This window comes from Chlorocebus sabaeus, chromosome 28 (assembly GCF_047675955.1).
Source record: "Chlorocebus sabaeus isolate Y175 chromosome 28, mChlSab1.0.hap1, whole genome shotgun sequence".
Classification (NCBI taxonomy): Eukaryota; Metazoa; Chordata; class Mammalia; order Primates; family Cercopithecidae; genus Chlorocebus; species Chlorocebus sabaeus.
The window spans coordinates 21,012,113-21,038,833 of record NC_132931.1 but is presented as its reverse complement, the minus strand read 5'-3'; the positions used below and the strand labels follow the sequence as shown (position 1 = coordinate 21,038,833).

Sequence of the window (26,721 nt, the reverse complement as noted above, 5' to 3'; positions counted from 1 at the left end):
AAATACCAAAAAAACTAGCCGGGCGTGGTGGCGGGCGCCTATAGTCCCAGTTACTCGGGAGGCTGAGGCAGGAGAATGGCGTGAACCCGGGAGGCAGAGCTTGCAGTGAGCCGAGATCGTGCCACTGCACTCCAGCCTGGGCGACAGAGCGAGACTCCGTCTCAAATAAATAAATAAATAAATAACAAAAAAGTAATAAGTACTGGGGAAAGGAATGGGGTGTGTGTGTTTAGGAAACAGAGTCTCAGTTCTGCAAGGTAAGAAGGTTCTGGAGATGGTGGTGGTGACGATTCCACAACAAGGAGAATGTGCTTAACGCCACTCAACCATGCACTCAGAAATGGCTAAGAGGATACTGGAGACTGACTTGTGTCTCCCCAGAAATTCCCATGTGGAAGCCCTAACCAGCTACGGTATTTGGAGAGAAGCCTTTGGGAGGTGGCTGTGGCTGGATGGGGTCATGAGAGGAGGGCCCTGAATAATGGAATTTGTGCCGTATAAGAAGAGACCAGAGAGGCTGCAGGAGCATGGGAGGCACACAGCCCAGGACGGTCTCTGCTGACTCCAAGGACCTGGGTGCTAGCGAGTCCCTTCCCTTCCCTGAGCCTGCGAGGATCCTAAAGCCGCCCTGGGGCTGCAGAGACTCCACACAGAGCTGCTCCCATAAATTCGAGCTCAGCTCATCTGGCAAAGACAGTAACAAACCAATCCCGCCCAGAACTGCGTCCGCCATCACCCACGTAGTCCTCCCTCCGACCAAAATGACACTGAGGCCCCAGGAGGACGAGGGTGCCCTGTGGGGGTCCAGGGAGCTCAGGGGTGACAGCCACATGCCGAGGACTGCGGACGGGAACCCCAGGAGCCTCACCTTCCTGACATAGGACACGGCGTCCTCCTCGGTGTACACCTCGGCGCTCACGCCTCCTCGCCGGCGGCGGGCCTTCACCACGGGGTTCGGGGGCGTGGGCGACACCTCCTCATCATGGGAGTCCGACTGTGAGTTCGACTTCTGCCGCGCCAAAATCTGCCTGTTTTCTTCCTGTGTAGGAGAGGAAAACACAGAAAGGAAGTAAGAACCTGGTTGTTGTGGCCGGGCACAGGGCTCACGCCGGTGATCCCAACACTGTGGGAGGCCCAGTGGGAGGATCACTTGAATACAGGAGTTGGAGATAGGGTTGGGCTTTGTGTCCCCACCCAAATCTCATTTTGTGTCCCCACCCAAATCTCATCTTGAATTGTAATCCCCATCATCCCCATGTGTCCAGGGAGAGACCCGGTGGAGGTGATTGAATCACGGGAGCAGTTTCCCCCTTGCTGTTCCTGTGATAGTGAGGGCGTTCTCACAAGATCTGATGGGTTTCTAAAGGGCTCCTCCCCCTTCACTCAGCACTTCTCCTTCCTGCTGCCTTGTGAATAAGGGACTTTGCTTCACCCTCACCTTCTGCCATGATCGTAAGCTTCCTGAGGTCCCCCCCAGCCATGAGGAACTGTGAGTTAATTCAATCTCTCTATAAACTACCTAGTCTCAGGTGGTTTTTTATAGCAGTTTGAAAATGGACTAATACACCCTGTCCCTACCAAAAAAAAAAAAAAGAATTAGCTGTAAGTGGTTTCACCTAAAGTCGCAGTTTCTGAGAACCTGTCAACATTTCTGTGTATCAGTTTTGTGAGACATTAAAAAATAAAGTGGATGAGGCTCTCTGGGTAATTTTTATAACTGTCTGTAAATCCACAATTATCTGAAAATTAAAACTTTAATTTGCTTTTTAAAGTGGGTGAGAGGCTGAACTGGCGTGGGGTTTACGGAGGCTGAGATGACAAGCATCTGGAGGTCTGCTGGGAGGAGGGGACTGGAAGTTGAGCCCCGAGTCACCGTATAATGACCATGGTTGTGTCCTCCACGTGGGTTGGGGTTGCTCCAAAGCCCACCTTGCCTTGAGCTGTGGATGGCAGGACGCACCACCCCTGCAGACCTTGCTCCTGCCCACAGACAAATGCACTGACCACTGTCCACAGCTCTTCAACCACTCTTAAGCCTCATGCATCCAGCGTGGTCTTAGTCAGCCTGTGCATTTCAATCCCACCAGGGCCGATGTGCCTTTCCTCCTGCACCTGGAGGACCTCTGTTTGCGTAACCTGCAGCCGAAACACTGACCTCCACCACCCTCAAAGGTGGGCTTAGGACCAGGGACGGGGGCGCTCTGTGGTCTGAGGACACACCTGGCCCTGAGCTGAGCCCCTTTCTTGCTGCAATTCTGCCTCTTTGGGAAAAGGGTGAAGTAAGAGGTGGGAGGAAGGAAGGAGGGAAGGAGGAAGGAGGGAGGGAACAGGGCGTAGGGAGGAGGGAGAGGAAAAGTCAGGAATCAGCAGTGCCAGGCAGCCTAGAGAGCCCAGGAGCCTAGTCCCCGTCCTAAGGCCACGCCAGGTAGCCCAACTCATGGGGACCACAGCTGAGCAGACTCCGTTCCTAGAGTGCTGTGTGACCCTGAGTAAGTTGCTTGACCTCACTGGGACTTATCTGTGAGGGGAAATGAAGACACGTATCCCTAGCATCATAGCAAGAAGAGACTTCAGGCCAGGTGTGGTGGCTTCAGGCCGGGTGTGGTGGCTTCAGGCCGGATGTGGTGGCTTCAGGCAGGATGTGGTGGCTCACGCCTATAATCCCAGCACTTAGGGAGGATCGTTTGGCCCCGGGAGTTCAAGACCAGCCTGGGCAACATAGTGAGACCACATCTCAAAAAAAATGTGTTGGCCAGGCACGGCGGCTCACACTTATAACCCCAGCACTTTGGGAGGACAAGGCGGGCGGATCATGAGGTCAGGAGATGGAGATCATCCTGGCGAACACAGTGAAACCCCTTCTCTACTAAAAATACAAAAAATTAGCTGGGTGTGGTGGCGGACACCTGTAGTCCCAGCTACTCAGGAGGCTGAGGCAGGAGAATGGCGTGAACCCGGGAGGCAGGGCTTGCAGTGAGCCAAGATCGCGCCACCGCACTCCAGCCTGGGAGACAGAACAAGACTCCATCTCAAAAAAAAAAAAAAGTATTTTAAGGAAAAGAGATTTCAACCTGTCCGAACAGATACGAACTGCTCTGTGTGCAGAAGCAATGCTGGCTCACGTGTCCTAAGTGTTCACCTTGGTCACTCATGCCCTACTCAGCCTCGAGGTAGGTGCGGCCCCCAACGCCTCACACAGATCAGGCACACAAGGCCCTCGCTCTCCCTCCCGGCCTCACCCTGATCCAGCCCCCGCCTTTCTGATGGTCCTCTGAGGGCTTTGGTCCCCTACAGCTGGGAAGCTTCCCAAAAAAAGATGGCAGCACCATCAGGCAGGGCCTTGCTTCATGGACCTTGCTTCATGGACCAGGAGGTGGAGGAGGAATTCAGGGGCAACCAGGCCAAGTTCCCTACCAATGCCTTCTGACATCCCAAGACCCCGACATGCCCACCTGTGACAAGGCTGAGACCGCGGTTCTGAGGTGCCCACCCTCCAGGGGCACAGGAGCTCTGACAGATGCAGACACCACAGGTGAAAGTCATCAAGATCCAGACCTGGGACCATGGGAGCCCAGGAGCCTGGGAGCCAGGCAGTCCCCCAAGGCCAGGAGCCCAGGTATCCTGTGGCTGCTCCTCCTCTTCCCTTTTACTGTGGAAATTCCCAAACTACACAAGAGTAGACAGAGTAATACAATGAATCACCAAACGCCTGTCACCCACCCTCAACCATTATCCAAACGGAGGCAGTCCTATTTCGTTTCACCTCCACCCACTTCACACAGACACAGACACACACACACACACAGGATGGAAGCAAATCTCAGATACAGCATTTTAAATACTTCAATATCTATCTCTAAAATGCAACTTGTTAAAACATAACCACAATCCCCATTATCATCTTCTGTGAGTTGGATGCAGTTTGCCCCTCCTGAAATTTGATCCTCAATGTGGTGATGTTGGGAGGTCCATGAATGTAATTTTTCATATTAATTAATATAATTCATGTTACATATAAAATATAATATACATATAACAGTAGGAAGATACACCATGAAAATATCTAAAAAAGAGACAAAAAGAGAAAAAACATGTGTGTGTATATATATATAAAAAATATGTTTGAGATATATATATACACACACATATAGCAAAAACATTCCAGGAAGCTCAATATCTGATTAACACCAGTTCCAGAAGACAAAATAAAATAGAAATTTGCCAGAAATAAAAGAAAAATTTCCCTAAACTGAAGAATATGAGTGTCTTGGTTGACAGATACCACAAGATTTTCATTCCTAGTAAAAGGATCTCTTACACTGTACTTCCAGGGATGAGAATTTTCCAAAGGCTCCCATAGAGAAAAGTCAGGTCACCTACAAAGGACTGACAATAAGAATGGCTCAAACTTCTCAAAAGAAACACTAGGTACTAGAGGACAATAAAACGAAGCCTCCAACATTCTGAAGGAAACTTCCTTTCAAGCTAGACCTTTATACCCAGCTAAACTAGCATTCATGTTTGTAGTTATAATAAAGGCATTTCCCCACTATACTTGATTGATAATTTTTAACTTTTAGAATGTACTTACAGACAAAGCATAAAAGGCATAGTTTTTGAAAAAAATATAAATATTATCAAAGCAGACAATGCAAAATGAAAAGTTCAGATAACAAAAAGGTAATAAAATTTTGAAGAGGAAAGCTAAGCAGGATGGATATGTGAAGACCTTTGCCTTTTAAAATGGAGAATCAAAGAATATAGTTCACAATGAAATTATAAAGGGGTTAGTGTATTATTTAAAGTTTAGGATTTTAGAAGGGAAATAATAAACAATTTTGAAATGGTGATACAACTATGCTGGGAAGACGGAGAGAGAAGGTGGGGTCATCTGGCATTGCCTAAAGTCAGCAGAGGGTATTGAAAATTTTAGTTATTATTTACCACCACTCTGACCTAAGCCAGCATTCATCTCTCATCTAGAATATTGAGATGGTTGTTCTTGCAGTTAGGTATTTTATTAAAGCATAAATCAGGTTTTTACTACTGGTAATGACAAACTAAGTTGTTTAGATTGAGCTTTCTGGAGAGATTGACTAGAAAACCTTGATGAAATGTTAAAAATGTATTTTTGAAAGCATCGGAGAGCTACCATAGCAGAGAAGAATTACAAGGCCAATTTCAAGGAGACAGAAACCCAGAGAGGTGAACACAGCACTTGGAACCATGAGAAGTGTCTACAACAAGCAGCCGAGAAATGACAGGCTGAGGTTTCAACAGATTTGCAGAGGTAGGAAAGACCAAAATTGGAACTTAGGGCCTGCCTAGGAAAAGGAATCCTAGTAAATCCTCCAGATTTTGTGTTTTGGCGCAAAAGATTTTCTGTGGACACTAGAAGGAAGGATGAGCTGGGATTAAGCCAGCCTCCCCGGGACAGAAGCTCAGCTCAAATCATCTTAATCCCTAATTGGATCAGGGTGATCTAGGATTGCCAGCACCCCTAGGTTAGCCATTTTTCCAAAGCAATTATAGATTCTCTCAAAAGGAATATATCGGCTTCAAATTTTCTCTTTAATTCTTCATACGTAATGTTGGGAACTCGATCAAAAATAACTCAGATACAAAGAGACAAGATCATGTAATCAAAACCCAAGAGAAGCAAAAGACAACACAAAACGATCCCCTCAAGGGATGCAGGTCATGGAATTAATGGACGTAGCCTTTAAAGTAATTATGCTCAGTATGCTCAAGGAAATAAAAGATGAAATTGAGAACACTGGCACAGAACTAAGAAAAAAAAATTTTTTAAGGCATATGGAAATGCTAGAATCTAAAAAACATAAAAATTGGAACTAAAAACTTGGTGGATGGGTTTAACAGCAGATGAGAAACACAAGGGAAGAAATTAATAACCTGGAAAATAGATGAAAATATCCCGACTGAAGTACAAAGACAGGAAAGGAAAGCAACTATAGAAAAGTGCTGAAGAGCATGTGGGCTACAGCAAAAAGCTTCAGTTTATGTGAATTTGAGCTCCAGATGGAGGGGAGAGAACATGGCAGAAGCAATGTTTGAAGAGATCATGATGAAGAATTTTCCTAAACGAATAAAAGACATCAGGCCACAGACTCAACAAGCACACAAACTCCCACACAGGATAAACCAGCATAGTGGGGTAAACCGCGGGAGCCAAAGACAGAGAAAAACCTAAAATGCAGCCAGAAAAAAAAGACATTACCGGCCAGGCGCGGTGGCTCACACCTGTCATCCCAGCACTTTGGGAGGCCAAGGCAGGTGAATCACCTGAGGTTGGGAGTTTGAGACCAGCCTGACCAACATGGTGAAACCTCATCTCTACTAAAAATACAAAAATTAGCCAGGCAGGCACCTGTAATCCCAGCTACTCGGGAGGCTGAGGCAGGAGAATCACCTGAACCCAGGGGACACTGGTTGCATTGAGCCAAGATAGTGCCACTGCACTCCAGCCTGGGTGACAAAGAAACAGTCCACCTCAAAAAAAAAAAAAAAAAAAAAAAAAAAAAAAAAGCCGGGTGCAGTGGCTCACGCCTGTAATCCCAGCACTTTGGGAGGCCGAGGCAGGCGGATCACGAGGTCAGGAGATTGAGACCATCCTGGCTAACACAGTGAAACTCCATCTTTACTAAAAATACAAAAAATTAGCCGGGCATGGTGGCAGGAACCTGTAGTCCCGGCTACTTGGGAGGCTGAAGCAGGAGAATGGCGTGAACCCGGGAGACAGAGCTTGCAGTGAGCCAAGATCACACCACTGCACTCCAGCCAGGGCGACAGAGCGAGACTCCGTCTCAAAAAAAAAAGAAAAAAAAAGAAACCCCATCTCCACTAGAAAAATACCAAAAAAGTAGCTGGACGTGGTGGTGTGTGCCTGTAATCTCAGCTACCCAGGGGGCTGAGACAGAAGAATCACTTGATCTGGGAGGTGGAGGTTGCAGTGAGCCGAGATTGCACCACTGCACTCCCGCCTGGGTGACAGAGTGAGACTCCATCACATACACACAAAAAAATACAAGACAGATTGCATACTCCCCTGCCCACTAGAACCCTCCAATGGCCTCTGATCTGAGGTGAAACAGAATTGTTTATGTCGGCCGGGAGGGCCCTGCGGGATCCGCCCTCAGCCCCATTCCCCTCGCCTGCCCCAGGGCTCTCTGCTGTCCTCCCACACGAAACACACTCCCACCTTCCACTTGCGATTCTCTGCCAAGGACAGCCTTCCTCCATGTCTCAGGGCTCCTCCCTTCCCTCCCTAAGTCTCCACTCAAAAGTGACCTTCTTGGTGCAGGAAAACCCTCCCAACACGCCTCTCCTCCCCTCCAGCGTTCTGCAGTCCTCTCAGCAGGCGCCACGGTCTCACAGTTACCTATCTGCGGTCTCACAGTTACCTATCTGATGTACTTGGCATCTTAACTGTGGTTATTGTCTGTCTCCCTCACTAGGATACTGCCTGGGCTTGATTCACAGCAAAATCTCTGGTGCTTAAAACAGTGCCTATGTACAGCAAATGCTTAATACGTATTTGTTAAATAAATATCAAAGAGACAAGATCATGAGACCAAAGAGACAAGATCATGTGATCAAAGAGACAAGATCATGTGATCAAAAATCAAGAGAAGCAACAGACAATACAAAGAGATCCCCCCGGGGGAAGCAGCTCATGGAATTCGTGGACAAAGACTTGAAAATAATTAGGTTCCATATGTTTGAGGAAATAAAGGACAAAATTGAGAACACTGGAACAGAACTAAAAGGAAAATGTTTTCAAAGCCAAATGGAAATGTTAGAATCCAAAAACATAATAATAAACAAAAAAATTATTTCAATTTTTGAAGAAAACAAAATTTTAAATTCACATCACAGAGTAACCCAAGATATATTAACAAAATTGTAAATACTTTCCTTCTTTTCTTACTTGGTATTTTAGCTAGGCTTCGACTACAACCATGCAACAAAAGAAAAAGATGGGGAGGATAAGGAGGGGACGGGGAGGAGAGTCTGCATATAAAAAAGAACACAAAGAGAACAATTTTTTTTTTTTTGAGACAGAGTCTCGCTCTGTCACCCAGGCTGGAGTGCAGTGGCCGGATCTCAGCTCACTGCAAGCTCCACCTCCCGGGTTTACGCCATTCTCCTGCCTCAGCCTCCCACGTAGCTGGGACTACAGGTGCACACCACCTCGCCTAGCTAGTTTTTTGTATTTTTTTTTGTTTGTTGTTTTTTTTTTTTTTTTTTGAGACGGAGTCTCGCTCTGTCGCCCAGGCTGGAGTGCAGTGACCGATCTCGGCTCACTGCAAGCTCCGCCTCCTGGGTTTACACCATTCTTCTGCCTCAACTTCCCAAGTAGCTGGGACTACAGGTGCCCACCACCTCGCCCGGCTAGTTTTTGGGGGTTTTTTTTTTGTATTTTTTAGTAGAGACGGGGTTTCACCGTGTTAGCCAGGTTGGTCTCGATCTCCTGACCTCGTGATCCGCCCGTTTCGGCCTCCCAAAGTGCTGGGATTACAGGCTTGAGCCACCGCGCCCAGCCTTTTTTTTTTTTTTTTTTTTGAGAGAGTCTCATGCTGTCGCCCAGGCTGGAGTGCAGTGGTGCGATCTCAGCTCACTGCAAGCTCCACCTCCCAGGTTCACACCATTCTCCTGCCTCAGCCTCCCGAGTAGCTGGGATTATAAGTGCCCGCCACTACATCTGGCTAATTTTTTTGTATTTTTAGTAAAGACTGGATTTCACCATGTTAGCCAGGATGGTCTCAATCTCCTGACCTTGTGATCCATCCACCTTGGCCTCCCAAAGTGCTGGGATTACAGGCGTGAGCCACCACACCCAGCCAAGAACACATTTTTTAAAGAGCTGAGGGAGGGAGGCCAGGCTTGGTGGGCTCACGCCTGTAATCCCAGCAGTTTGGGAGGCCAAGGCAGGAGGATCACTTGAGGCCAGGAGTTCGACACCACCCTGGGCAACATGGTGAAACCCCATCTCTACTGGAAATACAAAAATTAGCCAGGCCTGGTGGTGTGCTCCTGTAATCCCAGCTACTCGGGAGGCTGAGGCAGGAGAATCACTTGAACCCAGGAGGCAGAGGTTGCAGTAAGCTAAGGTCGTGCCACTGCACTCCAGCCTGGGTGACAGACTGAGACTCTGTCTCAAAAACAAGAGCTGAGAGGGGAAGGGGGTGAGGGTTGAAAAATGACCTGTTGGGTGCCATGCTCACTACCCGAGTGGTGAGGTCATTCATATCCTAGACCTCAGCGTCACACAACATCCCCATGTAACAAACACTCACATGTACCCCTGAACCTAAAATAAAGGTTGGAAAAAAAAGAAGTTAAATAAGAAGCCATCAACAACAACAGAAAAACATTTCAAGTGCTGAGCTATTGGGATCAGCGTGGAATTTCTTCAACTTCGTGCATGTTGCTGTAATGTTAACACAACACAAACAAATTGGAAGAAACCATGTCATAACAAAAGTAAACTATTGTGTGTCACCGTGCAGACATAAACACCACTAAAACCACCTAAATAAATAACAAGTCCCAGAAGCAATGCTCCCACCAGCTGCACACCCAGAAGATGGGGCTTCTCAGGAAGGGGCTGGTGCTTCTCAGACACTCAGAGGCCTGAGTGTAAAATAACGCAACGCCCAGCAGTCCTGGGAGCTGCACTGAATGGGCGCCGGCTCTGAGGGTGACCGGTCTCCACTGCATCCTCCTCACCGGGCCTGGCAGCTGGCGTCTCCGCTGCCGGCCACCCCACGCTCCTGTCAGCCTGCACTTGGGAACCCTCCTTCTCAGCGGCCCACTGCAAATCCAACCCAAAGGGTCCCACACACACTCAAACCGGCCAGTGGAAATGGGTTTCTATCCATGAAATGAGCCCACAGATGACGGGGAACCCAGCCAGGCCAAGATCAGGAACTCTCTATCAAAAGAGATGTCTCCTCTAAAAACAGTGAGATTCCAAATCCCCTGCCTGGTCAGGAGCGGGTAGGAGGGCGGCTTTGATGGAGAGGGAGGGCCTCCACTCCCAGGGACGAAGATGCAGCCAGGGCCCCCCAGCGCACCCCAGCCAAGCAGGGAGAGCAAACGAAGACAAAAGCCGGGCATTACCGGTGGATCCATGTCCAAACGCCCTTCCGCCTACACGCAGTCCTTTCGGACAGCCCAGTGGGGCAGAAGCCCTGCCGGGTGCTGAACAGCACGTGGTCTCCGTCCAGGTCTCCATGGAGCTGTTGGAAGCCCAGTGCCGTGACCTCACACGGTCAAGAGCAGTTCTCTCATGGACAAAACCCCGGGAGGGGAATCCAAGGGTCTGTGGGGATGGCCCAGGGGCTCTGCAGACACCAGCAATCACCTCCTGCGGAGGACAGCGTGTGCCCTGAACTCCCTGCCAAGTAAACACCTCATCCCTCTCCAGTCACCATGACAACGGGCCATCTCACAATCTCTCAGAATGGCATAGACGCCTCCCTGGAGCTGCGAGTCCCTTGCTCACATCCATCCCCAGCCTGAATCACTGGGAGACAGAGATCAAGGGTGAGATGCTGCAAATACGTTCTCGTATCTTTACGTCCTTCTAATCAACCTCGGGGATCGGCTGCACAGGACCCACTCAGGGAAATCATCACATCAGCATCCGTTGCTTCTACACAAACCAGGAGGTCTCACTAGAAACGGCAGGTGGGCCAGACGCGGTGGCTCACGCCTGTAACCCCAGCACTTTGGAAGGCTAAGGCAGGCAGATCACCTGAGGTTGGGAGTGCGAGACCAGCCTGACCAACACGGTGTGAAACCCCATCTCTACCAAAAATACACAAATTAGCCACATGTGGTGGTGGGCACCTGTAGTCCCAGCAACTTGGGAGGCTGAGGCAGGAGAAACAATTGAACCTGGGAGGCAGAGGTTACAGAGTGCTACTGCACTCCAGCCTGGGCAACAAGGGCGAAGCTCTGTCAAAAGGAAGGAAGGAAGGAAGGAAGGAAGGAAGGAAGGAAGGAAGGAAGGGAGGGAGGGAGGGAGGGAGGGAGGGAGGGAGGGAGGGAGGGAGGGAGGGAGGGAAGGAAGGAGGGAGGGGGGGAGGGAAGGAAGGAAGGAAGGAGGGACGGGGGAGGGAAGGAAGGAAAGAAGGAAGGAAGGAAGGAAGGAAGGAAGGAAGGAAGGAAGGAAGGAAGGAAGGAAGGAAGGAAAATGGCAGGTGCATCACAAGTGAGGGGTTCTGGGCCTTTGTTTGTAGAAATTACTAGAAATAGTAGCAATAATAGAGGTAAAAGTGAGTCGGCAGGAACCTGAAGCCTGGGAGTTGAGAGAGGTTGCGACCGCAACCGCTCCCCCCAACCACGGTGAAAATTGTTTACATCAACACTGAGGCTCTGCAGTCACCCGGGAGAAACAGAAGCCGCAGGCAAAACTGCACTCATCATACCAGAGTAACTTTTAGGCAGTTCACATTGCCTCCTGGAGGGTGGGGAGGCAGGGACACAGCTGAAGGCCAACTCGGGCACTCAACACAGGTTTAGTCAGAGAGAGGGCAAGAGGCAGGACAGCCCTGGACAGGGAAAGGTAGGTTCTCAACCCCATAGTAGGAAAACCTGGGGCTTCATCCCAGACGCCCTGTAGACTGGAGGGGGCCGAGAAGAGGAGTTTGTTTGAGCAGGTGAGTGGGAATTTTTTTTTTTTTTTTGAGATGGAGTCTTGTGCTGTGGCAAGATCTCAGCTCACTGCAAGCTCTGCCTCCCAGGTTCACGCCATTCTCCTGCCTCAGCCTCCTGAGTAGCTGGGACCACAGGTGCCCGCCACCATACCTGGCTAATTTTTTGTATTTTCAGTGGAGATGGGGTTTCACCATGTTAGCCAGGATGGTCTTGATCTCCTGACCTCATGATACGCCCGCCTCAGCCTCCCAAAGTGCTGGGATTACAAGTGTGAGCCACTGCACCCGGCCGATTTTTTTTTTTTTTAATTGAGATGGAGTCTCGTTCTGTCGCCCAGATTGCAATGGTGCAATCTCGGCTCATTGCAACCTCCACCTCCCAGGTTCAAGCGATTCTCCTGCCTCAGCCTCCTGAGTAGCTGGGACTACAGGTGTGCACCACCACACCCAGCTAATTTTTGTATTTTTAGTAGAGACGGGTTTCCCCATGTTGGCCAGCTGGTCTGTAACTCCTGATATCAAGTGATCCTCCTGCCTCGGCCTCCCAAAGTGCTGGGATTACAGGCGTGAGCCAGTGTGTCCTGCCAGGGTTTTTTTTGTTTGTTTGTTTTTAATTGAGGTAAAAGTCATGTAACTTAAAGTTAACGATTAACCATATTAAAATGCACAACTCAGCTGCGTTGACACATTCACCGTGCTGTGCAACCACCACCTCCGTCTGGATCCAGGACCTCTGCAGACCCTGTGCCATTCAGCAGCTGCTCCCCGACGCCCGCCCCAGCCCCTGACAGCCCTGAATCGGCTTCCTGTCTTTGTGAGACTGCCTGTTCCAGCTACTTCACAGAAGCGGAATTGTGCGTCTGGCCTCTTGCGTCCGGCTCATTTCACTGGCGTTACGTCTCCAGGGTTCGTCTGCGCTGTGCCGCGTGTCAGGTGCTTCACTCCTTTCTGCAGCTTTCCCTTGTGTGGAGCGGCCACATTGTTTGTCCTCTGGAGCTGATGGACACGTGGGGTTTTCCCTTCGTGGCTCCTGTATGCAGTGCTGCTCCGAACGCTCATGTAGAGCTATGCGTTTGAAGACCTGTTCTCAATTCTTCAGGATGTGTACCTAGGAGTGGCACTGCCAGGTACTGTGTCATCCGCATGTTTAACTTTCCCAGGAAATGCCAAGCTTCCTTCCACCGTGACTGCACCAACTCACATTCCCGACAGCAGTGCACGAGGGTTCCCCATCCCCCACACCCGCACAACACTCATGTTACATTTTTGGTTTTGTTTTTAATATGGACAACATGCGTTGGGTTTGGGATGTACTGCCTTTGAGGTAACAGTGAGACCCAGACTTGGCCGGGTACAGTGGCTCATGCCTGTAATCCCAGCACTTTGGGACGCCGAGGCAGGCAGATCGCGAGGTCAGGATATGGAGACCGTCCTGGCTAACACGGTGAAACCCCGTCTCTACTAAAAATACAAAAAAATTAGCCAGGCGTGGTGGCAGGCGCCTGTAGTCCCAGCTATTCGGGAGGCTGAAGCAGGAGAATGGTGTGAACCCGGGAGGCGGAGCTTGCAGCGAGCTGAGATCGTGCCACTGCACTCCAGCCTGGGCGACAGAGCGAGACTCCATCTCAAAAAAACAAAACAAAACAAACAAACAAACAAAAAACCCAGTGAGACCCAGACTCGGGAATGGCCCACAGAGAACTGGAGTTCAGACCTGGGACCGAGACACAAGCTCCAGGGTTTAGACCCTGGACCAAGACACGAGGTCTTGTCTGGACGCCCAGCTCCAACAGATCCCACAAAGCCATTCCCAAAGAGACTAGCCCAGAGCCAGAGTAGCTCACCAAGGAGAGAGGGACAAGGGGCCTCCCTCCCCTAATGCCCAGGCCCCAGGCGATGTGCCTGGCGAACTCCTACATATACTTCAAAGCCTGTTTCAATGCCACCTCCACAGGAAGCCTTTGGGTCCCCTTCCCCCACCCACCTCCAGTGCATTCTGCTCAGACCTCTGTGGGAGCTCACATCACACGGCCCCAAGATGATGTGTCACACGAGTTCATTACCCAACCCCATCTCAGAGATGCAGTGCCAGGTGCACTCAAGAACCAGGCAAAGGGCCGGGCGTGGTGGCTCACCCCTGTAATCCCAGCACTTTGGGAGGCCAAGGCGGGAGGATCACCTGAGGTCACGAGTTCAAGACCAGCCTGGCCAACATGGTGAAACCCCATCTCTATTAAAAATATAAAAATTAGCTGGGCGTGGTGGCGGGCGCCTGTAAACCCAGCTACTTGGGAGGCCAAGGCAGGAGAATTACTTAAACCCAGGAGGTGGAAGTTGTGGTGAGCCAAGATCACACCACTGCACTCCAGCCTGCGGGACTGAGCGAGACCCCGTCTCAAAAAAAAAAAAAAAAAAAAAAAAAAAAAACAGGCAAAAAAATGAGAAATGAATGAGCGAATGAACAAAAACGTAGTCGGGACCGAAGTCAGAGCCCCACGCCCTCATGCCGTATAAACTGTCATGACCACAGACTCAGCTACTCACAGTCGCTCGGTGATTGGCAGGTACAGGGGTGGTCTTGGGGCTGAAGAAATGGGGTCAGAGGTGGCCAGCGAGAAAGGAAGGATGATCTCTGCCAAGCTCAGCCCAGAATGTGTCCCAGAATCGAGTCACCCAGCCCTGGGGATTGTCCTGGTCCTGTCCCGTCCCACACAGGGGGATGAAGCGCAGACGTCCAGCCCAGAAAAGAAAATATGTGGGTGGGGCCTGCGGTGGGCGTGGAATCTAAGAGAGAGCCCTGTGCCAGTCAGGAAGGGGTCAGTGATGACACCTTCCCAAGCCTACACGTGGGAAGCACCATCTGAATTACGATGACCTTGTGTTCCATGACGGAGACCGGAGTGGAGGCAGAAACAGTTTCAATGAGATGGGCGAGGTCACAAGACAGAGCCCACCGCAGTCAGCAGGCTACAGAAATTGTGACCAGATGAAGCGCCTTAGCCAGTCACTGGCGGTGTCAATAGGACTTTTTGTTTGTTTGTTTTTGTTTTTGAGGCGGAGTCTCGCTCTGTTGCCCAGGCTGGAGTGCAGTGGCGCAATCTGGGCTCACCGCAAGCTGCACCTCCCAGGTTCACGCCATTCTCCTGCCTCAGCCTCCCGAGTAGCTGGAACTACAGGCACCTGCCACCACACCCAACTAATTTTTGTATTTTCGGTAGAGACGGGGTTTCACCATGTTAGCCAGGATGGTCTCAATCTCCTGACCTCGTGATCCGCCCGTCTCAGCCTCCCAAAGTGCTGGGATTACAGGCGTGAGCCACCGTGCCCAGCTTTTTTTTTTTTTTTTTTTTTTTTTTTGAGATAGGGTATTTCTCTGTTACCCAGGCTGGAGTACAGTGGCATGATCATAGCTCACTGCAGCCTTGACCACCCAGGCTCAAGCAATCCCCCCATCTCAGCCTCCTGACTATCTGGGACCACAGGTGCACCACCACCATGCCTGGCTACATTTTTTGTTTTATTCTTTGTAGAAATGTTGTATTGCTATGTTGCCCAGGCTGCTCTGAAGCGATCCTCCTGTCTCGACCTCCCAAAGTGCTGGGATGACAGGTGTGAGCCACCACACCCAGCCCCAATGGAACTTTTTTTTTCAAGACGGAGTTTCACTCTTGTCGCCCAGGCTAGAGTGCAATGGCACGATCTTGGCACACTGCAACCTCCGCCTCCTGGGTTCAAGCAATTCTCCTGCCTCAGTCTCCTGAGTAGCTAGGATTACAGACACCCGCCACCACGCCCGGCTAATTTTTGTATTTTTAGTAGAGATGGGGTTTCACCATGTTGGCAAGGCTGGTCTCGAACTCCTGACTTCAGGTGACCCACCTGCCTCCACCTCCCAAAGTGCTGGGATGACAGGGGTGAGCCGCCGCGCCCAGCCTCAGTGGGACTTAGCTTTTGAGATCCGTGCCTGAAAGTACTTCACTTCATAGAGGAGAGACTGGCCCAGGCCCTCATGGCTCTGGCAAGGACCCTGGGCTCTCCCTTCGTGGAACCAGAAGCTGCTTTACTTCAAGGAACGAGGTTGGGGTCCCATTCTCTTGTCTACCTGTCCTGGCACGACGGGACTTCCCATCTTTGGCAGCTGAGGAGTCAGACTAGGCAGGATACATGTCGTTTCAAACACACAGGCTGCTTCAGGAGGCCTTGGGAGAAAGGGGGGCGGTGAGCAGAGACCCTCCCCGGGATCACACAGGGGTGACCTCTCACGGGCTCTGCCTGTGCACATGCCGGGCCGTTCTTCCCCTTCCCCTTCCCCTCTTGGGATTCCGGGAAGGCCTCTCATTTTGCAGCCCCCACTTCCTGTCTTCTGTTTTCACACTGATGCGTTGTCTGAGCTGCAGGACGATCGAGGTCACGGGGCCGGGACAGGCTTTCCCAGGCCAAAGACATCTTTGTAACAACACTGTGGGAACAGGGTTTCCAGAAAGCTCCGTGGCCAGAATGTGCCCCAGAATGGAGTAGCCCGGCCCTGGGGATTGTCCTGGTCCTGTCCCGTCCCACACAGGGGGATGAAGTACAGACATCCAGCCCAGAAAAGAAAATATCTGGGCGGGGTCTGGGGTGGGGATGGAATCTAAAGAGATTTTTTTGGACCCAAGTTTATCCTCCTGAGAGAAGCCTACACGCAGGGCTTACCGGCAGTGGAATTCCTCGTTCCTGCCTGCGGCCCGGTTCTCGCTCCCACGGGGACGCAGCCTGCCCCCTCCCACTGAAAGGGATTTCTGAGAGGCGGCTGATCCACCCCGGCTGATGCCTTCGACATTTCTGAGAGGCGGCTGGTCCACCCCGCCCGATGCCTTCGACATTTCTGAGAGGCGGCTGGTCCACCCCGCCCGATGCCTTCCATACAGGGTGTCTAGGCTTCCATGGGGCTGTCCGCTGCGTGCCGGGCAGGCATGAGTGGTGTTTCTGGACCACCTCCCCCGAGCAGTTCTATGAGCAGCACGAAGACAGCCCCTCTGCACTCTGGGAAACCCTAAGTCTCAAGGGCCAGTTGTATTTGAGGACCAGGGGTCTCCAGGAGAGGGGTCAGATGGTACTAACCCCAGGCCAGGGCCCATGAGCCCACCGAGCAGGGGCAAATCATCCCCAGCCATGAGGTGGGGAAACCGAGGCCCAGAGGGGGTAAAGGATTTCTTCAGGGGAACCCAACCATTCAGTGGCAAGGTTGGAAGAGAAACGCAAGGTCTTCATTTACTGAGCACCTACTGTGTACCAGGCCTCACACAGAGAGTACAGCAAACAAAGGGAAAGAAAAAGGAGAGGGGAGGAGAGGGGAGGGGAGGGGAGGGGAGGGGAGGGGAGGGGAGGGGAGGGGAGGGGAGAGGAAAGGAATTAGAAATTAATAGGCTGGGCCTGGCGCGGTGGCTCATGCCTGTAACCCCAGCACTTTGGGAGGCCAAGGCGGGTGGATCACTTGAGGTCAGGAGTTCGAGACCAGCCTGGGCCACATAGGGAGACTTCATCTCTATAAAAAATTAAGAAAATTAGGCCAGGCACGGTGGCTCAGGCCTGTAATCCCAGCACTTTGGGAGGCCAAGGTGGGCGGATCGCGAGGTCAGGAGATCGAGACCATCCTGGCGAACACGGTGAAACCCCATTTCTACTAAAAATACAAAAAAATTAGCCGGGCATGGTGGTAGGCGCCTGTAGTCCCAGCTTCTAGGGAGGCTGAGGCAGGAGAATGGCGTGAACCTGGGAGGCGGAGCTTGCAGTGAGCCGAGATCACGCCACTGCATTCCAGCCTGGGCGACAGAGCGAGACTCCATCTCAAAAAAAAAAAAAAATTAAGAAAATTAAAAATTAATAAAATAAAATAAAAATGGAAGATGAAGATGCAAGTCCCAGTGAGGCAGAGTGTACACAGGAGGGTGTGAGCACAGGCGAGGGCCCTGCTCACCTTCAGAAGCAGACGGCACGTCCGTACGTGTGCACGTGTTCACATCTAGGTAAGTACGTGTGTGTGAGTGTGTGTGTATCGAGGTCAGTACGTGTATGTGTATCCAGGTAAGTACATGTGTGTGTATATCTAGGTAACTATATGTGTGTGTGTGTGTATCTAGGTAACTACGTGTGTGTGTATCTAGGTAAGTACGTGTGTGTATCTAGGTAAGTATGTGTGTGTGAGTGTGTATCTAAGTACATGTGAGTGTGCGTGTATCTAGGTAAGTACGTGTGTGTGGGTGTATGCACATCTAGGTAAGTACATGTGTGGGTGTGTGCACATCTAAGTATGTGTTAGTGTGTGTGTATCTAGGTAAGTACATGTGTGAGCGTGCGCACACGTGTGAATGTGTACATATCTATGTATTTGTGTGTACGTGTGTGAGTGTGTACAGATCCAGGTCAGTACATATGTGTGAGCGTGTGCACATCCAGATAGGTACGTGTGTGTGTGTGCACATCTAGGTAAGTACATGTAAGTGTGTGCACATATGTGTGAACGTGTACATAGCTAGGTCAGTACATGTGTGTGAGCGTGTACACATCCAGATAGGTACGTGTGTGTGTGTGTGCACATCTAGGTAAGTACATGTAAGTGTGTGCACATATGTGTGAACGCGTACATAGCTAGGTCAGTGCATGTGTGTGAGCGTGTACACATCTAGGTAAGTACATGTAAGTGTGTGCACATATGTGTGAACGTGTACATAGCTAGGTCAGTGCATGTGTGTGAGCGTGTACACATCCAGATAGGTACGTGTGTGTGTGTGTGCACATCTAGGTAAGTACATGTGTGAGCGTGTGCACACGTGTGAATGTGTACATATCTATGTATTTGTGTGTACGTGTGTGAGTGTGTACAGATCCAGGTCAGTACATATGTGTGAGCGTGTGCACATCCAGATAGGTACGTGTGTGTGTGTGCACATCTAGGTAAGTACATGTAAGTGTGTGCACATATGTGTGAACGTGTACATAGCTAGGTCAGTACATGTGTGTGAGCGTGTACACATCCAGATAGGTACGTGTGTGTGTGTGTGCACATCTAGGTAAGTACATGTAAGTGTGTGCACATATGTGTGAACGCGTACATAGCTAGGTCAGTGCATGTGTGTGAGCGTGTACACATCTAGGTAAGTACATGTAAGTGTGTGCACATATGTGTGAACGTGTACATAGCTAGGTCAGTGCATGTGTGTGAGCGTGTACACATCCAGATAGGTACGTGTGTGTGTGTGTGCACATCTAGGTAAGTACATGTGTGAGCGTGCGCACACGTGTGAATGTGTACATATCTATGTATTTGTGTGTACGTGTGTGAGTGTGTACATATCCAGGTAAGTACATATGTGTGAGCGTGTGCACATCCAGATAGGTACGTGTGTGTGTGTGTGCACATCTAGGTAAGTACATGTAAGTGTGTGCACATATGTGTGAACGCGTACATAGCTAGGTCAGTACATGTGTGTGAGCGTGTACACATCTAGTTAAGTACGTGTGTGAGCATGTACACGTGCATGCAAACACACCCCTCACATCCACCACTCTCGGGGTAAGCTGAGTATGTCCAGGTGTGTGCACAGCTATGCATCTGGGTAAGAGCATGTGTTTTAATGCATGTGCACACATGACTCCACGTACCCTCCCCCTCGGTGGCAACAGTACATCCTTGCCCGTGTGTGCCTGTGTCTGCATCTGGGCGAGCGTGTGTACATGTCACTCACGCACACATGCGCACGCACTCCCTCACCCACCATGGCAGCTGTCCCCCCCACCCCACCTCTCCCCACACAGCAGCAGCAGCTGGGGATTCAGCCTCTCCCTCCTGGAGGGCAGCACCCCAGCTCCAGCCTGCCACACACAGGGGCACCAGCCTTGTAGGGAGAAGGCGGAGAAGCCTGAGTTCCTAGAATGGAGGACAAGAAAGAAGCAGAAGGCGGGGGATCCACCATCAGAGCCAACCCCGGGAGAACCCTGCACCCTGCCCCAACACGCCAGCGGCCAGGGCCCACAGGCAAGGTGGGGAGGGTGTGGCCTCAGAGGCATGCCTGGGTTTGCGTCCAGCTCCATGACTCTCCCTGGCTGACCCTGGGGAACCGGCGTTCTCTCTCCAGCACCCATTTTCTCATCTGTAAGATGGGAGTGTCAACATCTCATCTGACCAGGCCTGCGTGAGAATTTGATGAGATAAAGTATGCAAAGCACCACGTGCCGTATCTGGGTGTTCCTGCGTTGGGAGGCACTGACTCCCAAAGCAGGAAGGCGCTGATGGTCAGGGCCCCTCCCAACACAGGAACACCCTGGGTAGGAAGGGCAGAGGGCACGGCTGGAGGAAGGAGTGGGCAGACACCACCTCAGTCCATTACACACTATCATGGTCACCAAGTAGTGAGCTGGGAGGGCCAGAGGACACTAAAGATCCTCCCTCCCTGCAGAGCTGGGACTCGGGGTTGGAGCTCAAGCCTAGATCTCCTCCTCTGAGCTCACCCAAGGCAGGATTGTGGTGAGAGGCTCTCTGAGGAAGCAGCCGTGGCCCTAAAGCAAGTGTTGAAGAGCGGCCAGCTGCAGGAGGGGTGGGAGGACGCTCCAGGTGACAGGACAGTGCTGGCCAGAGCCCTTGGGCGGCCACGGGCTGCAGTGGAAAGCCAGGCAGGAGCCAGACCCCGTGAGGCAGGAAGGAGCTTAGATTTGTTAGGAGAGCACTGGGAAGGTTTGGGAAGGTTTTAAGAAGGGGGTGCAGTTCCATTTGTGTTTCTGGAAGATGGCTCCAGCTGTGACTGATGTGGAAATGGGAGCACAAGGCCCGAAGGGAAGCAGAGGGGCTTCTGCAGTCATTCAGTGAAGAGGACAGTAGCTTGGGCTAGGAAAGGGGTGGCAGGGAGAGAAACAGGCATATTTGATTTGTGTGCCAGAGGTAGGATCTCTCTTGGATGGAGAATGTGAGAGAAACCCCACAGAGGAGAAAGGACAAAATGGGGGTCCCCGAATTCCATGAACTGATACAAGCGTGAGGGTCAACCCCAAGTTTCATATGCATAGAACACAGAGAACCACAACAAAGGCGCTGAGGACTGAGCTGCAAGCAAAAAACAATGTCCAAGGCCCAGACGAGCCCCCAAGTGACCCACACAAGGGTGCGCCGAAGCAGCACCACAAACGCTTGGAAACGGAACTCGTATTGGCATCGTCACCCACCAAGGATGAGAGAGAACCTGCAGTCTGAACCTCATCAACTGATTTCCTGCTAAAACAAACAAAAATATCAACATTCTCCATAAGATTTTAATAGGACCCAAAGTTTGACAACATAATATAGAAAATGTCTAGTATATAATCCAGTTACTTGACAAATTATTCAATATATCAAGAACTAGGGGAGAGCGCCTCTGCCTGGCTGCCACCCCGTCTGGGAAGTGAGGAGCGCCTCTGCCCGGCCGCTGTGCAACCTTCCAAGTGTGAAGTGACAGCCTTGTGTGTGATCTTTTCTGTCTTCCCCAAGTTTGCCTTTTTGACATTAAAGTTTACTTTTTAATTAAAAGTTTTAAACTAGACAATTAAAAAAAAAAAAAAAGGAACTAGGAAAGTCTGGTCAGCTCTCAAAGGAAAAGACAATCCATGGCTGACAACCTCCAGGTGCTAGAGATGACGGGATTATCAGGTTCACACTCTAAAGCAGCAATTTTAACTATTTTCCATGAAGCGAAGGTGAATGCTCTTGGAATTGGTGGGGGAATTATCAGCAAAAAAATCAAATTTATTTAAAAAGAAAAAAGGAAGAAGAAAGGAGGAGAAGGAGAACAAGAGGAGGAGTAGGAAGAGGAGGAACTACCAAATAAAAAATTTAGAACTGAAAAATAAATACAAATTTTAGAACTGAAAAATAAGTAACAGAAAATTTAAAATTCACTAGATGGGATCATTTGCAGAATGGATATGACAGAGGATAGAGTTGGTTAGTTTGAAGAGAGACCAACAGAAATCATCCCACCAAAAGGATGGGTGGGTCGGGCATCGTGGTTCATGCCTGTAATCCCAGCACTTTGGGAGGCTGAGGCGGGTGGATCACCTCAGGTCAGGAGTTCGAGACCAGCCTGGCCAACATGGCTAAGCCCCATCTCTAACCAAAATACAAAAATTAGCCAGGCATGGTGGCACACATCTGCAATCCCAGCTACTCTGGAGGCTGAGGCAGGAGAATTGCCTAAACCCAGGAGGCAGAGGTTGCAGTGAGCTGAGATTGTGCCACCACACTCCGGCCTGGGTGAGACAGTGTGACTCTATCAGAAAAGAAAAGAAAAGAAAAATGACAAGTTGATGGGTGCTGACGAGTTGATGGGTGCAGCACACCAACATGGCACAAGTATACATATGTAACAAACCTGCACGTTATGCACATGTACCCTAGAACTTAAAGGATAATAATAATAATAAATAAATTTTAAAAAAAAGAAAAGAAAAGAGAAGGAAGGAAGGAAGGAAGGAAGGAAGGAAGGAAGGAAGGAAGGAAGGAAAGAAAGATTGATTTAACAGAGCCTCAGGGACTTGTGGGAAAATATTTAAAAATCTAACATTTATGTCACTGGAGTCCCTGAAAGAGAGGAAAAAGAGATTGGTACAGAAAAATATATTTGAAGACATGATGGTTGAAAACTTCTCAAATGTTGAAAGGTATAAATATTCAGATTCAAGATCAAAGGAAAACAAGAGAAACTCAAAGAAAATCAAACTCAGACACATTGTACTTCAACTCTGAGAAACTAAATACAAAGGAAAAATCATGAAAGAAGCCAGAGAAAAGAAACATAAAATAAAGCAAATGAGGATTCAAAAGGCTGATTTTTCATCAGAAACCATAAAGAACAATGGGAAGACATCTTTAAACTGCTGAAATAAAATCACTCTCTACTCAGAATCCTACATCTGCAAACATGTCCTTGTCCTTCAGGAATGAAGACAAACCAGAGAGATTCTCAGATGAAGGAAACTAAGAATCCGTTACCAGCAATCCTGCTCTAAGAGGAATGCTAAAGCAAATTCTTCAGGCTGGTGGGGGAAATGATCCCAGAGGGAAAGAAAAACAATTCAGGAACCACAGAAGAGCAATAGAAATAGTAAATACCCAGGTACATCTTCTAGACTATTTGCCCCTCTTAAATTACTTAAAGTATGTGAAAGTGTTAAAAGTAAAAATTGGCAGGGCGCAGTGGCTCACGTCTGTAATCCCAGCACTTTGGGAGGCTGAGGTGGGCGGATCCCGAGGTCAGGAGATCGAGACCATCCTGGCTAACACAGGGAAACCGCATCTCTACTAAAAAACAAAAAATTAGCCAGACGTGGTAGCAGGCGCCTGTAGTCCCAGCTACTTGAGAGACTGAGACAGAAGGATGGCGTGAACCTGGGAGGTGGAGCTTGAAGTGAGTGGAGATTGTGCCACTGCACTGCAGCCTGGGCGACAGAGCAAGACTTTTTCTCAAAAAAAAAAAAAAAAAAAGACGCATCATAATATATACTATGCTATATATATACTACATGTGCTACATGTATAGTAATAAATAGTGTTTTCTTTTTTTAAAGTGAATAACCTAAACACACCAACTAAAAGACAGAAACTGTCAAATCGCATAAAAAATGAAAACCAAGTATATGCTATCTGTAAGACACACACTTCACTGATACAGCTAAAATAAGAGGATAGAAAAAGATTAATCACACAAAGCCTAATAATGTGGCTGTATTAATATCAGATAAAGCAGACTTCAGAACAATGAAAATTACCAGGAACAAAGAGAAACACTGAATAATGATAAGAGGGTTTATTCACCATGAAAACATAGCAACCCCAAATGTATATGCAACTAATAACAGAGCTCCAAAACACATAAAGCAAAAACTGACAGAATTAAAGAAGAAACAGACAAATTATATTTGAAAATTTCAATGGTATTCTTTGGTAGTAGGTATAGCAAGGGTCCAAAAAAAATCAGCAAGAACGGGCCAGGCGCGGTGGCTCATGCCTGTAATCCCAGCACTTTGGGAGGCCAAGGCAGGCGGACCACAAGGTCAGGAGATTGAGACCATCCTAGCTAACACAGTGAAACCCCGTCTCTATTAAAAATACCAAAAAAATTAGCAAGGCGTGGTGGCAGTCGCCTGTAGTCCCAGCTACTCGGGAGGCTGAGGCAGGAGAATGGCGTGAACCCAGGAGGCAGAGCTTGGGAGTGAGCCGAGATCGCGCCACTGCACTCCAGCCTGGGCAACAGAGCGAGACTCTGCCTCAAAAAAAAAAAAAATCAGCAAGAATGCAAAAGACACTAACCTGAGCAACCCCTCAAACAACTAGACCTCGCCAACATTTCCAGAACACACCACCTAACATTTCCAGAACACACCACCCAACGTTTCCAGAACACACCACCCAACGTTTCCAGAACACACCACCCAACACTTCCAGAACACACCACCCAACGTTTCCAGAACACACCACCCAACGTTTCCAGAACACACCACCCAACGTTTCCAGAACACACCACCCAACACTTCCAGAACACACCACCCAACGTTTCCACAGCACACCACCCAACGTTTCCAGAACACACCACCCAAAGTTTCCAGAACACACCACCCAAGAGTTCCAGAACACACCACCCAACACTTCCAGAACACGCCACCCAATGTTTCCAGAACACACCACCCAACATTTCCAGAACACACCACCCAACATTTACAGAACACACCAACCAACATTTCCAGAACACACCACCCAACGTTTCCAGAACACACCACCCAACATCTCCAGAACACACCACCCAATAGTTCCAGAACACACCACCCAACATCTCCAGAACACACCACCCAACGTTTCCAGAACACACCACCCAACAGTTCCAGAACACACCACCCAACATCTCCAGAACACACCACCCAACAGTTCCAGAACACACCACCCAACATCTCCAGAACACACCACCCAGCAGTTCCAGAACACACCACCCAACAGTTCCAGAACACACCACCCAAGAGTTCCAGAACACACCACCCAACACTTCCAGAACACACCACCCAACGTTTCCAGAACACACCACCCAACGTTTCCAGAACACACCACCCAACACTTCCAGAACACACCACCCAACACTTCCAGAACACACCACCCAACACTTCCAGAACACACCACCCAACGTTTCCAGAGCACACCACCCAACGTTTCCAGAGCACACCACCCAACACTTCCAGAGCAACCACCCAACGTTTCCAGAACACATCACCCAACGTTTCCAGAACACACCACCCAACGTTTCCAGAACACACCACCCAACAGTTCCAGAGCACACCACCCAACGTTTCCAGAACACACCACCCAACGTTTCCAGAACACACCACCCAACGTTTCCAGAACACATCACCCAACACTTCCAGAACACACCACCCAACATTTCCAGAACACGCCACCCAACGTTTCCAGAACACACCACCCAACGTTTCCAGAACACACCACCCAAGAGTTCCAGAACACACCACCCAAGAGTTCCAGAACACACCACCCAACGTTTCCAGAACACGCCACCCAACAGTTCCAGAACACACCACCCAGCGTCTCCAGAACACGCCACCCAACGTCTCCAGAACACGCCACCCAACACTTCCAGAACACGCCACCCAACATCTCCAGAACACACCACCCAACAGTTCCAGAACACACCACCCAACACTTCCAGAACACACCACCCAACATCTCCAGAACACACCACCCAACACTTCCAGAACACACCACCCAACACTTCCAGAACACACCACCCAACATCTCCAGAACACACCACCCAACACTTCCAGAACACACCACCCAACACTTCCAGAACACGCCACCCAATACTTCCAGAACACACCACCCAACATCTCCAGAACACACCACCCAACAGTTCCAGAACACACCACCCAACAGTTCCAGAACACACCACCCAACGTTTACAGAACACACCAACCAACAGTTCCAGAACACACCACCCAACGTTTCCAGAACACACCACCCAACAGCAGCACACATTGTTTCCAAGGGCACATGTGACATTCACCAAGATAAAGCATATGATCAACCATAAACCACACCCTAACCAAATAAAGATTCAAAATCACACAAGGTATGTTCCCTGACCACAATGAAATTAAACCAGAAATAAACAAAAGAGAGATATCAAAAAAAAATCCCCAAATATTTGGAAATTAGACAACAAATTTCTAAATAAGAGGAAGCAAAGAGGAAATCTCAAGGGAAAACAGAAAATATTTTGGGCTAAATAGAAAATATAGCACGTCAAGATCTTTGAAATATAGCTAGAACAGTGCTTTAGAGAAAAATCTGTAGCATTATATATTTCTATCAGATAAAAAGCTTAATCATCTAAAATTTCACCTTAAGAAATTTTAAGAATAGATAAAACCCAAAGACTGCAGAAGAAATGAAATAATAAAAATGAGAGAAACCAACAAAATCTAAACAAAAATAGAGAAAATCGATGAAATTAAAATCTAACACTTTGAAAAGATCAGTAAAATTGATAAACTTCTAGTCAGACTGATCAAGCAAAAAAGAAAAGCCAGAAATTACCATCTCAGGAATGACATAATACAAACACTACAGACATTAAAAGGATGAGGTAATATTACTCTATATTCATAAATTTAACAACTTAAGTGAAACGGAACAATTCCTTGAAATATACAAACTGTGCCCGGGTGCGGTGGCTCACGCCTGTAATCCCAGCACTTTGGGAGGCCGAGGTGGGTGGATCACTTGAGGTCAAGAGTTCGAGACCAGCCTGGGCAACATGGGGAAATCCCATCCCTACCAAAAATACAAAAATTAGCCAGGCATGATCCCTGCAATCCCAGCTACTTGGGAGGCTGAGGCAGGAGAATCACTTGAACCCAGGAGGCGCAGGTTGCAGTGAGCTAAGATCGCGCCACCGCACTCCAGCCTGGTCAACAAAGCAAGACTCTGCCTCAGAATAAATTAAAAAACAAACAAGCCTCACACTAGAAG

General features: G+C 49.3%; 1 protein-coding gene across 4 annotated transcripts in view; it reads right to left on the bottom strand.

The window, feature by feature from the left end:
• Positions 1-26,721, bottom strand: part of PRKAR1B (protein kinase cAMP-dependent type I regulatory subunit beta) — a 182,939-nt gene that overhangs the window by 133,431 nt on the left and 22,787 nt on the right. For all 4 annotated transcript variants that reach the window (XM_008018916.3, XM_073012892.1, XM_008018917.3 and 1 more), the window contains exon 3: positions 869-1,039. In XM_008018916.3, coding sequence (XP_008017107.1) covers positions 869-1,039 — 171 coding nt within the window. The remainder of the gene's footprint in view (positions 1-868; positions 1,040-26,721) is intronic.